This window comes from Drepanopeziza brunnea, assembly GCF_022702325.1.
Source record: "Drepanopeziza brunnea f. sp. 'multigermtubi' strain 214-2 chromosome Unknown ctg19, whole genome shotgun sequence".
Classification (NCBI taxonomy): domain Eukaryota; kingdom Fungi; phylum Ascomycota; class Leotiomycetes; order Helotiales; family Drepanopezizaceae; genus Drepanopeziza; species Drepanopeziza brunnea.
In genome coordinates, this window is record NW_027094082.1 from 1,755,056 (window position 1) to 1,768,320 (window position 13,265).

The 13,265-nt window shown below is 50.6% G+C and overlaps 4 protein-coding genes across 4 annotated transcripts; 2 read left to right on the forward strand and 2 right to left on the reverse strand.

The window, feature by feature from the left end:
* Positions 1 to 2,207: 2,207 nt before the first annotated feature.
* Positions 2,208 to 4,681, forward strand: L3040_009266 (uncharacterized protein; the record flags this gene model as incomplete). Its single annotated transcript, XM_066155916.1, has 4 exons — positions 2,208 to 2,243; positions 2,366 to 2,515; positions 2,569 to 2,582; positions 2,638 to 4,681. 4 exons carry the CDS (start codon positions 2,208 to 2,210, stop codon positions 4,679 to 4,681), a joined length of 2,244 nt encoding a protein of 747 aa, XP_066010197.1.
* Positions 4,682 to 5,571: 890 nt separating this feature from the next.
* On the reverse strand, positions 5,572 to 6,247 carry L3040_009267 (uncharacterized protein; the record flags this gene model as incomplete). Its single annotated transcript, XM_007290357.1, has 4 exons — positions 5,572 to 5,627; positions 5,749 to 5,865; positions 5,977 to 6,036; positions 6,214 to 6,247. The coding sequence occupies 4 exons, from the start codon at positions 6,245 to 6,247 to the stop codon at positions 5,572 to 5,574; spliced, it is 267 nt and encodes an 88-aa protein (XP_007290419.1).
* Positions 6,248 to 6,513: 266 nt separating this feature from the next.
* L3040_009268 (uncharacterized protein) lies at positions 6,514 to 8,459 on the forward strand (the record flags this gene model as incomplete). The annotated part of the gene is made up of 3 exons (XM_007290356.2): positions 6,514 to 6,526; positions 6,591 to 7,043; positions 7,102 to 8,459. The coding sequence occupies 3 exons, from the start codon at positions 6,514 to 6,516 to the stop codon at positions 8,457 to 8,459; spliced, it is 1,824 nt and encodes a 607-aa protein (XP_007290418.2).
* A 1,136-nt stretch (positions 8,460 to 9,595) lies between these two features.
* On the reverse strand, positions 9,596 to 11,175 carry L3040_009269 (uncharacterized protein; the record flags this gene model as incomplete). Its single annotated transcript, XM_066155917.1, has 5 exons — positions 9,596 to 10,015; positions 10,062 to 10,499; positions 10,557 to 10,726; positions 10,775 to 10,934; positions 11,032 to 11,175. 5 exons carry the CDS (start codon positions 11,173 to 11,175, stop codon positions 9,596 to 9,598), a joined length of 1,332 nt encoding a protein of 443 aa, XP_066010198.1.
* Between the last annotated feature and the right edge of the window lie 2,090 nt (positions 11,176 to 13,265).

Below are 13,265 nucleotides of genomic sequence, written 5' to 3' on the forward strand. Positions count from 1 at the left end.
CTGTGGCTAAAGTAGTAAATTTATACTTGGGGTTTAGGATGCACGTCGCGCACTCTCAATCTTCCCCAAGTTCCCCCGGCGGCTTTCCTCTAAATCTCTCATTTCCATTCTCGCTCGGTCTGCCTTTCTTCGGCTTCGACAAGGGTGTTCGCGCTTGGTGGGCATACGGAGAAGGAGTCGAGAGTATCCTCACATATATACTTGCTTCTTCCTGCTCTCGTTCCCCGATGAAAACTGCGCGCCACAATTCGAAAATAGAAGGGGGTAGCGCACCAGAGGCCCAGAGGAAATGTAGCAGCAATGGAGAAGAATGTAGCAGGGGACCAGACTCTAGATATTGCTTCTGGAGTCAAAGTAGTTAGGCAGGCACAGTTTTCTGTACATGTTGTGTCGATCGTAAGGCGGTGCCAGGTAGCTTGGCTATATATGGTGTCACGAAACTGTTCAACGGCTTCTCGCATACAGGTACCGGTATACAGGTAATTTGCACAGACAGCGAGCCGGTCCTATGGGCTACATTATAATACCTACCGGTACCTATACCGGTACTTCGTATATACATACTCACTCGTACACATACATGTCATTGCCAAAGCCGTCTTGATCCGCATTTCCTTACTACTGTACCGTACCTTCAAACGATCCACGAGCCAGGATGTTGGGAAGCTGTCGATCGATCTCTTTCTTCCCCGCCACGTGGACCGATCACGGGTTCTGCGGATTTCATTTCACACGTTTCCTTCGTCCGGCTTTAAACAGACGGAGGTCTGCACTTACGGACTACCACTACTATTACTACTGTTACTACTGTTACTACTGTTACTACTGTTACTACTGTTACTACTGTTACTACTGTTACTACTGTTACTACTGTTACTACTGTTACTACTGTTACTACTGTTACTACTGTTACTACTGTTACTACTATTACTACTGTTACTACGTCCACTACTGCCATGGCTCATATATCAGCCTACTCCGCCTGCGGCGATGCCATCATTCGTGCCGAGTTCTGATCTGAGCCTCGAGCTTCTGCTTCCCGTTCGTTGCTTGATGCATTGCCTCGTCATAAGCGGGGAGAGAGAAAACTATGAATAAGAGAAAACAGGAGAATAAATAATTGTGGAGGCAGGGAATCGGGCTCCGGGGTGTACAATGGGATGGCATGGGATGGCATGGGATGGCATGGGATTCTTTGCAGACGGGCAAGTAAGCATTTCGAGCGGTCTGTACCTTGCGTAACACCGTAGTCACTTGACAGCCCAGCAAGTGCATCATGAGTTGCGAGTGAAACGAAAGACTGGGATTAAACAGGCCTAAATGCCCGAGTATTCACAGCCAACTAGGCTGAAGAGGGTATCAAAATGATCTAGACACTACGGTACCGGTCGTCTACAGAAAGTAGTAGTGCACTTATAATAATAGTACCGGTAATACTGCTACCTATTACAGTACCGGTAAGTATCATATCACCTGGCCATACGGTATGATCAGTTTTGTTGGCCAATGCTCTGCCCACCTCCCGGTAGTACTGTACGTAGGTAGCTGTTCCTTCTCGTACGCCCTGGACCGAACGTATAATAAATAACAAGACACATATATCATGAGTCGCGGTTGCCGATGAAAATATCTTGTATTACTGTATTATCCTTATTGTTGTTGTTGTTATTATTATTCTTGACGGCGAGGCCTTGTCTTCCAGTGTCTTAGACCCCCAGAGTCTTGCGTCGGCCCCATCACTCGCTCCCCCCCTCCCCAGTTAAGTGCCAATTCAACCCAACTCCACCAAGAGGCAGACCCCCAAGTCCGCAGGCCTTGGAAAGCAATCACCAACCAGCCAGGACTTACTCCTCCCCTCCGCATTCCTTTTGACATCCAGCATCTCGGAGCTCTCTGACAAGCATCAATCGATCTGTCCTCGCGACCGAACGCTCCCGACGAGCAATCCGAACCGCACCGGAAAGGCTCCCGTTGGAGCACTTCCACCCCGCGCTGCGCCGTATAGCCGCGTTTCGAGGACCACTCGTCGTTGAAGTCCCAATCTCGACAGAACAGAACTGGGCACGAGTATCTCCGTTAGCCAGGACTGTGGGAATTGCGCCTATCCGCACGGATGACTACAACTTGAGTCGCAACATTTCATAATTGCGCTGCCGCCTTCGCGGCTTGCGAGGCGGGCCGGGCCCTACGGGTCAACCAACAACAAGATGGCTGGACTGTTTAGCAAGCTGAAGAGTTCATCTGTCAGTACTTTCATTTTCCATAGCAATGTATCTGTTACGGACCAAAGGCTAGCTGAAATCTGTCTATTGGGTTGGGCGCGGGGCAAATTCGAGCAGAACAGAGCTGATGTTGGGATGCCCAGGGAACGACGAGTATAGGTGCTTCCTCCATCTCGAGCAAGAACAAGAAAGATGTCGAGCCAGAGCCCGAAACCACACCTCTGATTAAGATGCTGCAACATGCGGGTCCTATACGCAATGACGGAAGTGACAAGTTTTTTGGGTTGGAAAATGTACGTTACCTGGAATTCCCACCCTTCGCCAGCCAGTATTGACCTTTGTGTAGTTCGGAAATACATGGTTTGTTGGGCTCTAGCATCTTTCGATTCGAGGTCCAGAAACTGATACCTGCCAGTTATTGCAACTCAATAGTTCAAGCGCTATACTATTCAGTCCCTTTCAGAGAAAATACTGTTCGATATCCCCACCACTCACCATTGCAAACGCCGAACGGCCAGTTTGAGATAATCACCCCAGTAAGGCCACCGATACGGAATGGCGGTCCTTTGTCACCAGGCAATAAACCGAAGGGGTTGACTGCGGCTGAGGCGATAAAGAGGAGGGCGGCAATCAATTCAGGACAAACAGTACCAGGTACTCCAGGACAGCGTCCAGAGGACAAGCCAGATTCTCCGGAATACAAGAAGAAGCATGCCATGTCTATAGGTCCTGTATTAGACGTCACATACGAGAATGCCAGTCAATATGGCATGGAGGAGTCGACTTTTACGGCACTGAAGGATATATTCATGGCTCTGATCGCAACCAATTCCCGGACGGGCGTGCTAAGCCCCCAGAAGTTCTTGGAGATTTTCAAGCAGGAGAATGAGATGTTTCGAACATCTATGCATCAAGATGCACACGAGTTCTACGGATTGGTGCTGAATGCGGTTATTTCCAACGTGGAGGCAAACGCACAGCGAATGAGGGAGTTGTCAACACCGAAGAGTGAAGAGGGCCTTGCCCAGTCTATGACACAGGCAGGCCCTTCAGCAGCACATGATATGGGTTTGGGAAACGAATCCGGTGCGCGATCACCTGGAGCAGGCTGGGTACACGAAATATTCGAGGGAGTTTTAACGTCGGAGACCAAATGTCTGACCTGCGAGACGGCATCTCAGCGAGATGAGACGTTCTTGGATCTTTCTATCGACTTGGAGGAACATTCCTCTGTTACGTCTTGTCTACGGAAATTCTCCGCCGAAGAAATGCTTTGCGAGAGGAATAAGTTCCACTGCGACAATTGCGGCGGTTTGCAAGAAGCTGAGAAACGTATGAAGATCAAACGTTTACCCAAGATCTTGGCTCTTCACCTCAAAAGGTTCAAGTATACCGAGGATATGACGCGGCTACAGAAACTGTTTCACAGAGTCGTCTATCCCTACCATTTACGGATGTTCAATACCACAGATGACGCCGAGGATCCTGATCGGCTCTACGAACTCTACGCCGTTGTCGTTCACATTGGTGGCAATGCGTATCACGGGCATTACGTGTCGGTCATCAAGACACAGGACCGAGGGTGGCTGCTTTTCGACGATGAGATGGTGGAGCCCGTTGACAAGCACTATGTACGAAATTTCTTCGGCGATAAGCCAGGAATGGCGTGCGCCTACGTCTTGTTCTACCAGGAAACTACTGTTGAAGCCATGCGGAAGGAGCAAGAAGCTGAAGGTCTGGCAGAGGTCGCCCTCGCATCTGTTGAGGCTGATATCGCTCTTGGCCACGCGCAACCCAACGGCACTCACCCTTCGTCCGTGTCCAAGGCTGTCCCTGTTCCTAGTAGTCCTGTTCAGGAAGAAAAGGAGTTCTCTTTAAACCATGCTGTCACTGCTCCTCTACCTACTCCGCCAGGAGCACCAGCTCGAGCCGCCACATCATCCCCCCTACTCTCCAACTTCGAACCCCCAAAGGCCAAGACGAAAGAAGAGAGGGAGCGGGAGAAGAAGGACCTAAAAGAAGCCGATAGGACCCGCAAAGCTGCAGAAAAGGCTGCCGAGAAAGAGCGATTCAAGGAGGCGGAAAGGAAAAGGAAGGAATCGGAGCTCACGAAGAAGAATCAAGCCGAAGAGTCGAAGAGGGCCGTGGCAGCAAGCAAACAGGAAGAGGAAGAGAAGCGTAGAAAGGAGAATGACGCACCCAAAGAGAACGGCAACGAGAAGGGGGGGTTCGGACTGGGCAGCCTAAGCCGCAGCCACAAGGGCAGCAAAAGCATGAGCCGCAAGAGCTTTGCCTTCCTGGGTGGCAAGAACGGGGAAAGTAAATATTCATCCACCGACGAGTCCTATACAGCACTTGACGGGGAACCAGGCCCTCCCACGTCTGAGAAGAGCTCGAAGCCGCAGAAGAACCGGACCAGTTTCGGATTCGGACGAAAGAAAAGCTTCCTGAATCTGTGATGACGCTTTCGGCACTACGAGTTGGGATTGTACATTTGAGCGAGCATAAGGGCCGAGCAGTTACAAAATAATACCCCGAAACATCTTGTGGGTGGGTTTATATGGTCTGTTGGACGATGATCAGACCAATAGGCGTTTTCGTGGGCACTTCTGGGAGGAATGAATGGAAAGCTAGTTTATTGTACAGCTGGCGATGCATATAGTGGTGGTGGTCTGGTAGTATAATAGAGCGAGATGAATAGAAATGAAACTCGATGGCACACGTTGACTAGATGTCCGAAGCTGTTTTCATGGCTTGGCTTGTGCATCGGTCGCTATCAACGTCACATTTTCTATGAGGAACCAAATCATACACGATTGAAATGTGCCGATGGTTTTTCCTGTTCCTGTTCCTGTTCCTGTTCCTGTTTCTCGGGTATGGGTGGGTGTGAATGGCTTCGACCCCGGCTTCGACTGTTGCGAATGCATGCGCACCGAGCCAGCTCGATTTAAAAGCTCAAATCGACAGTGGATGCGATGGGCGCAACAGAAAACAACACTGTTTCATGCCTCAGCAGCTCGAGGTCTCGGAGGGTATTTCATTTGATTTCTGTCTTTCTTTCTTTCCTTCTTTCGTGCATTTATAGCTCTAGCCCACGCGTGATTGAGCCTGCGCAGACAGACTCACAACTATGGCTGAATCTCCTCCTTCGCCTATCCCAAAAACGCCGCGCCAACGCCCTCTTCAACACTTGCTGGCTGTATTTATCTACACAGATCTAGGCCAGCTGGCTCCCGAAAACTTGCGCGCTACTTGCTTTTGATCGTCCACCAACCGCCCCAGCCTTCGCGCTTCCGACTTCTCTGTATCGGAGGAGGGAAAAGTATTAAGAGATGGAAGGACCATCCGTTCATCCAAGGAATAGCTCGTAGACGATTATTACCGTGTTGATCAGGATGAGGGGTACTGTTGTCTTGTAATCAGCCTCTGCTTTGCTTTGCTGCCTTCGAGCAGGTATAGTTTCCTCTTTGAAGTCTGGGCAACGTCCGGCTCAATGGTAGAGAGGGGAGGAAAAGAGAGCACGTACTCCTCATCAGCGTCCGCACGCTGGTCATCAGGTTTATCAACTTGCTCTTAATGCTCGCGTCGCCACCGTTGCTGGTCCCGAAAGCTGGCTCCCCGAGTGTGCTGTTGGACCATCCGACTGTTCTCTTCATTAGCACATTGTCGCTTTGCCGTTACGATATAGGGAATGTGGGAACATAGGTATTTGCGACGAGGGGAGGGGGAATGGAGGAGGCCGGGGGTTCTTTACCGCGCGCCAGGAATCGGTCCTCGGAGAGGATTGCTATGGCGTTCACAAGGAGCACGGAGACTACGACACATTCCCGTCAGCGTATATCCAATAGCACACAATCTAGAGTGGTGCTTGAGCGTTGCGCGCAAGTGAAATGAGTATATAGATAAATAGCTGGGAGAGCTTTCATGACAGATAACCCTCCACATCAAAGAGTTTCTTGTGGCTTGGGAATGGGCGAGATGGCAGACGAACTGTAGATCAGATTTCCAAACGCAAAGAACATCATCTTGGCGGTAATTCGTGCGTGGACGTTGTGCTGGGAGAGCGAAGTTGAGAGATCTTGGAGAGACTGCGAGTTGCTGTGCTGCTTGATGCCAGAACTTGGGCGGGATGCTTCCGCCAAGGGCTCGAGGCTGGGTTGGGCACGGACGAAGCAGGCCGACGAGGCTGTTACATCAATATGGGAACGCGAGGTTGAACAATCTTGAACAATCTCTCCTTTTTAATTTCCGATTCTGGCGATTCTCGTTTAGCTGGCTCAGAGGATTCAGGATGAAGGCCATAGGTGAATTGTCGAATGCTATCTCTTACAATGCCAGAAAGGAAAAGTAACTAAACTTCTGCCACAGATGTTGTCCTTCTCCCCATACTCCCATCCGTCGTCCTCCTCCACCTCCTCGTAGCGCCCTACACGAAGGTCGAGGAATCCTTCAACATCCAAGCGACCCACGATATACTCAAATACGGTGCTCCGTATCCCGGCACAGATAATGCCTTCCTCCAACAAAAGTTCGACCACGTCTCCTTTCCAGGCGCCGTCCCCCGCACCTCGATTGGAGCTCGAACTCTTGCTGCACTGAGCAGTCCTATAATACCCTATGTGGGACAGCAGTATGCGCAATTCGCAGTGAGGGCTGTATTGGGATTCTACAATGCGGCTGCCATGTATAAGTACAGCTCAGGGCTTAGTACAGCATTCGGAAGAAATGTAGGGAGGTGGTATATTGTATTGCAAGCCAGCCAGTTCCATGTCATGTTCTATGCGTCGAGGACGTTGCCGAATATGTTTGCTTTCGGACTCAGTAAGTACCTGATGCACTTCACTGCCTATGTTGACTTGATTGCCTGATTTCCTCGTAGCTACTTTTGCGTTTGCCGCATTTCTGCCATCTCCATCCAAGACTTTGCAAGGGGAGCAACGAAAGCAGAGATTCGGAATCATGTTATTTGTACTGGCTGGGATCATCTTCCGTTCAGAGGTCGCCCTATTGCTTGCCTCTCAACTTTTGTTCCTGCTTGTGCAATCGAAAATATCGCTTAAGACTATCATCACGCAAGGACTTATGGCCGCATTTCTTGGGTTGACGGCCACTGTCCTGTTGGATTCCGTGTTTTGGCAAAAAACGAGGCCTTTCTGGCCAGAGCTTGAAAGTTTCTACTTTAATGCCATACAGGGCAAGTCTTCGGACTGGGGAACTTCCCCTCTTCCTTACTATTTCACCAATTCTCTCCCGCGCCTCCTCCTCAACCCTATGATCTTCATCCTTATCCCTGCTGCTTTCGCTCTACCCTCAACATGGTATCATACTCAGGGTCTTGTCATACCCTCTCTCCTCTTCATCTCGATCTTTAGCCTCCAGCCACACAAGGAGTCTCGTTTCATCATTTACGCTGTCCCATCCCTCACAGCAGCTGCCTCCCTCTCCGCATCGTATATCTGGACTAGGCGGACAAAATCATGGCTCTACAGCTTAAGTTCATTCTTCCTCGCAGGATCTGTAGCAGCCAGCTTTCTTGCCTCAACTACCATGCTCCTAATCTCATCCCTCAACTACCCCGGCGGCGACGCTCTCGCCCAACTCCACGATTACATCCACCGCCAGACCCTATCCCCTGTCGGCCCTAACGTCCCCTCAAACACCACGCTCAACATCCACATGGATGTGCTCTCCTGCATGACAGGCGTCACTCGCTTCCAGCAAAGATCCGACATAGACCACGTCCACCTCACCTATGACAAGACCGAAAACGACACCCAGCTCCTCGAGCCTGGCTTCTGGGCCAGCTTCGACTACGCGCTCATGGAAGAGCCGGGCAAAGCCATTGGCAAATGGGAGGTCGTTGGCACGGTATTCGCGTACGCTGGCATCGAGTTCCTGAAGCCCGGGGACGGGAGTTCCTTCGGCGAGAGCCTGGAACGAGTATACGCGGCGAACAATCTGACAAGGGCGGAAGACGACGAGGTGATGAGCAGCGAGGAAGTTATAGAGGAAGTCAACAGTCATAAAGGAGAGGCGGAGAAGGTGAGCTGGGATGAGGAGAAGGCGCGGGAGAATCGGGAGTTAGAGGACTTGAAGGCGCGTCTGATGTTGGAGGAGATGGGCCGTTTTGGGACCTTCAAGCTGGTGAGGGACGCGGTGAGGCTTGTCACGGGGGGATACTGGATAGGGCCGAGGATGGAACCGCGGATTAGGATATTAAAGAGGGTAAAGGATTGAAGATGTTGACTTGCTGTATATCTCTGTACAAATGCACCAGATTGCAAAACCTTGCGAACCACGAGGATTGTAACTGTGCGCCATGAACTGGATGGATAGTGCTTTCCATCACAAAAACATCGTAAACAACACCACCGCGGCAGCTCAAGCGAGGGCGACACACGAACTAGGTAATCCCCAAGTCAGAATCCCTTCTCAAGAAATACTGCAAAGTGCTCCATCCCCCCCCCCTCCTCCCTCTCTCTCTCTCTCTCTCTCTCAGAGGGAGCCATCGCGATCCAGCTATCCCCCTGTCACCCACGCAGACAAGCAAGCACTAGTTCCAATCTGAACTACGGAATTACAACTGCACTGTAACCAAATACATATACCAAACAAATTATTTAAAAAAAAAAAAAAAAAAAAAAAAAAAAAAAAAAAAAAAAAAAAAAAAATATCTGTGAATCTGAAGACTTAGAAATTTCAAGGGCTGGTGAGAAGATAGATGCACAGGTAGTACTCCGGGTTGTGTGATATACAGATGTAATGTGTAGAGAGAATGTCTAGAGAGAATGTCTAGAGAGAATGTCTAGAGAGAATGTATAGAGAGAATATCTAGAAAGAATGTATAGAGAGAATATCTAGAAAGAATATCTAGAAAGAATATAAAATTGAAAGGCCAAAAGGGTACCCTGCAAATCTCTCTCTCCCCCTCTCTCCCCCCCTCTCTCTGCCTCTCTGCCTCTGCCTCTAACTAACTCACGCGGAGAAATAAATCAATTGGGCATGATGTTTTTAAATAAATTTATTTCCCAGGTCTTTCCTCGACTATAGACGTCAGCGCAAACCATGCATCCACTCAGGTCTTGTGTATGCAAGTCTCCCCTAGCATGCCGTCGACGAGTCGAATATATTATACCAATTAACGAAACATAACGAAATCCCCTGTACCCAATGCCCCCTACCCGATACCCGACCCAGAGTCAGAACCTAGCCCAAAATAAAACTCATCTTGAAAAGTACCAGACGCCAAGCAGCCTTCTCCGAACGCCGCTCTATCAGTGATATCGAAGAAATGTCGTACCCAGTACTGACTCCTAATACCAGATCGACAAATGAAGGCCCAAGAAATATAATCAGAAAAAACAAAGAAGTGATCATCTAATGTCCAACTGGAATGGTTTGAACCGGCCGCCAACGGTCGCACAGCGAGGGCATTTCCTCCTGGCGCCTTGCTCGGCCATGAGAACATCAACGCACGCCTGGCAGATCCCACATATGCATTCGGTGCACGCATATGATTCTTTCAAAGGAGAAACGCCCTGACAGGCTGCGCAGTATATCTTGATACTTTGGGCTGAAAAGCTGGGCGATGAATCCGAGAGACCACGATTATCGATATGGAACGTGTCACCGCTCTCTCCGCTTTCGACAGAGGGGAAGGGCTCCGGTGCGTCGGGAAGATTAGCGGGTGGAGTGAGTGCTTGCTGGAGGGGCGAGGCTTGATACCCTTGAAATTGGGATGCCGGGAACGGTGGAAGTGATGCTCGATTTACTGAAATTGGTGATGGTGGGACCTGGACGTGTAAGCGTAGGTGAAATCGCTCACGAGATAATACTTACCGGAGTCCGGTCATCAGCATCCTCGGTGGCAGAGGTTGCAGCGTCGATGAGATCTTCCCATCGCTTTCCATATGAAGGTGCAAGTCCACTTGAAGGTTCAGCAGAGTAAGCTTTACGGTCGTAGCTCATTCTTCGCAAATGAGCAGTTTCACCCTTTGATTTCTGTCTTTTGTGTTGCGGTTCTCGGGCACGTTTTGAAACGGATTGTTTTCGTGGGCGGTTGGATCCGAGATTTCTCTGAATGGGCGGTAGTGTTGAAGACCGACCGGGTGGGGACGTGGATAATATGGACGGGAGAAGTTCCCTCCGACGATGGGCATTGAAGTGTGAGAAGGGGTCGCTGGTAGGTTCCCTGTGGTGGTTCCCCTGCTGCAGAGGTGGAAGCTCTATCGAGGACCGCATTCCCTGTTTGTGTTGTTCGGTGTCCGACGTCCAATCCTGCGAACATGTCAACAATCCAGGCCCTTTCTGGCATTCGGAACAGATTCCACCGACATTTTCCGACTCCCCTTCTGTCTCAAATTTGTGGTTGTGTAGCTGTGCCAGGGCTGCCGCAGCGCTAGCGGCTGGCGGCATGGACGCAGATTGGTACTCGTCCAGGTTCCTGGGCGTGTTTGGGGTACTCGAGTCGTCGCCATAATGAGATTTTCGGTCGTTACCGTAGCCTGCGACACTGTTAGCCCGTCTGCAGGATGCGCGGAGGTCGTACACACCCTGGGGAACCAGATTCGAGCTGGTGGTTGGAGGCGGCCGTTCGGATGGCGGGGTACTGATCATGAGCTGGAAGCTCTCCTCGGTCGCGGGCAGCTTGGAGATATAATGCTCGGGATGCGCCCGTCTTATATGCTCCTGCATCGAGCGATAACGTTTTTCCTGCTCCCCAAACTCTCCGTTACTATGGTTGTTCAAGACAAAGCAGACAGAGCTTCATGAGGGGTGCAGCAGACACAGCAGAGAGCAGGACACTCACGCCGAGGCAACGTTTGCGACAGCCGGAGCCATCTTGGTTGACCAACGGGCAAACAACCTCATTACTGGCATCGGAAACGGAGAACGACGATGTCAAGGCGGATCGAGGAGGCATCGTCTTTACGGAGGACGAGGTGGCCAGCATCCCCGAAAAGACGTGGGTGTCGGAGTTGGGGTCGGTGTCGGTGTCGGTGTCGGTGTCGGTGTCGGTCCTGTGTCGTGGGGCGAGGGGTAGATTAGATAGACAGATAGACAGATAGATAGATAGATAGATAGATAGATAGATAGGTGGATATACTCCGTAGGTGCAGTGCCTTACGGCAGTCTATGGCAATGCGGGCAGCGAGCTTCAATTGAATGCGATAGCTGTGCGGCGGTGCAGAATCGTGGGGAGGGCTGACGATGCGATGAACAGGAAGCTTATGGTGCGAGGGCAGCGGGTTGAGGTTGAAGGCGAGGGCGAGGACGAGGGCGAGGGCGAGGGCGACGGTTTCGATTATCGGAGTTTCGAGTTTCGAGTTCGAGTCCGAGTTCGAGGACAGGAGGGATCAGGATTGGATATAGGGATAAAGCAGCTAAGGGGGTCAAGTGTGTAGGTCGGTAAGTCGATAGGTTGGTAGGTAGGTAGGGTAAGTACTAGTACGAGTAAGTACCTTACCTAGGTTGAGCTCTTCCTCGGTGCTGCGATACAATTGGTGTTCCAAGATGAGTTGGGAGCTTATTAGGCTTCGGTTAATAGGAGCTGGAGCTGGAGCTGGAGCTGGAGTTGGAGTTGGGGACTTGGACTTGGAGCTGACCTGAACCGAATTGACCCGGAGCTCTTGACAACAAAGAAAGCACTACAAAAAAGAGGGAGAGGTCTGGTATCTTTGGTCTGGTCTGGTCTGGTCGGTTGCAGCGCGGAATCTTTGAAAGACTTCCTTCCCTTCACTTCACTTCACTTCACTTCACTTCACCTCAGCTCGATTCAACCAACGCACGCACAATGCGGCCAAACAAGTTCCAGTTTGAAAGCTCGCCTCCAAGATTTGTGCAGCACACACCACCACTACCACCACCACCACGACGGCCGGGAGCTATCGCAGCGGTGAAAACAAAGCCCCCGGCTATACGCTCGTTTCCTCAGCTATGCGTACTAGTTCTTTCTATTAGCGTTAATGAATGTTAATGCGCACTTACACTTGCACTTGCACTTGGACCATGGACTGGCTACCTAGCCCCATCGGCCAAGGTGAAGCTTGGATCCGAGTGGGGTGGACCTTGTCCATTAGTCCCCCCAGTCCAGTCCCATCCAAAGGTCACTCACTGGTAACGGCTTGTTGCAATGCCTAAATCAACCCTTCGTCTTCCAGACTTCCAGACTTCCAGACTTCCAGACGAAGAAAGCGAGTTTGTTTCCAAAAAGAAGAGAAGAGGTTGGGCCAGCCTCGCCTCGCCTTGCCTTGCCTTGCCTTGCCTCCTTGAAGCAGGAGCGGGCATCTGGTTTGAGGGCTTGTGGCCGTGGGTCCGGACTCCGTCGGGATTTGATTCCAGAGAAGATGTCGGGGGCACAGCCACATTTACATCCGTATATAACTTGAGGAGGCATCTCCCGGCGAAGATTCTTGGGTTGCGACCGCAGCCAGCAGGGTCAGGTTGGCATTCAGAATTGAATATGGCCAATGATCGATCGACACGTGATACTGTAAACAAATGGAGGTATGAAGACATGAGCGACGACCGAAACTTGTAATGAAAAGGAGAACAAGGAAGGAAAGCAAGCCACCGAGACATCTCGATTGGGGGCGATGAGGTGGATGCACTTGCAGAACGAGTCGAAGGAAGGATCGAAAGCAGGGCTCAGACACGCTGGCAAGAAAGAGAGGAGTGCTGCTTGATGAGGGAAAAAAGGGAGAAAAAGAAGAGAGAAGAAATGGTGAGGAGCGGAAAGCTGAACACGGCCAGGACGAGGAAATTGCGAGGCCTGTTCACGATGCTAGGAATGCGCGACGGGATGGTCACGTGAGCCGATCTAATGTTCTGAGGATCGAGAATCCGACTCGACGAGTCCAATCATTTGCGGAGATCTATCTACGGAGGTTTATCCCAAGACCACTCCAATCCAAATCAGGAAAGAAGGAAAATAGGAAAAAGAAGCAAAGAAGAAGCAAAAGAAGAAGCAAAAGAAGAAGGAAAAGAAGAAGATGAAGAAGAACAAGAAGAAGAAAACATAAATCCCAAGAAACACAACACCGG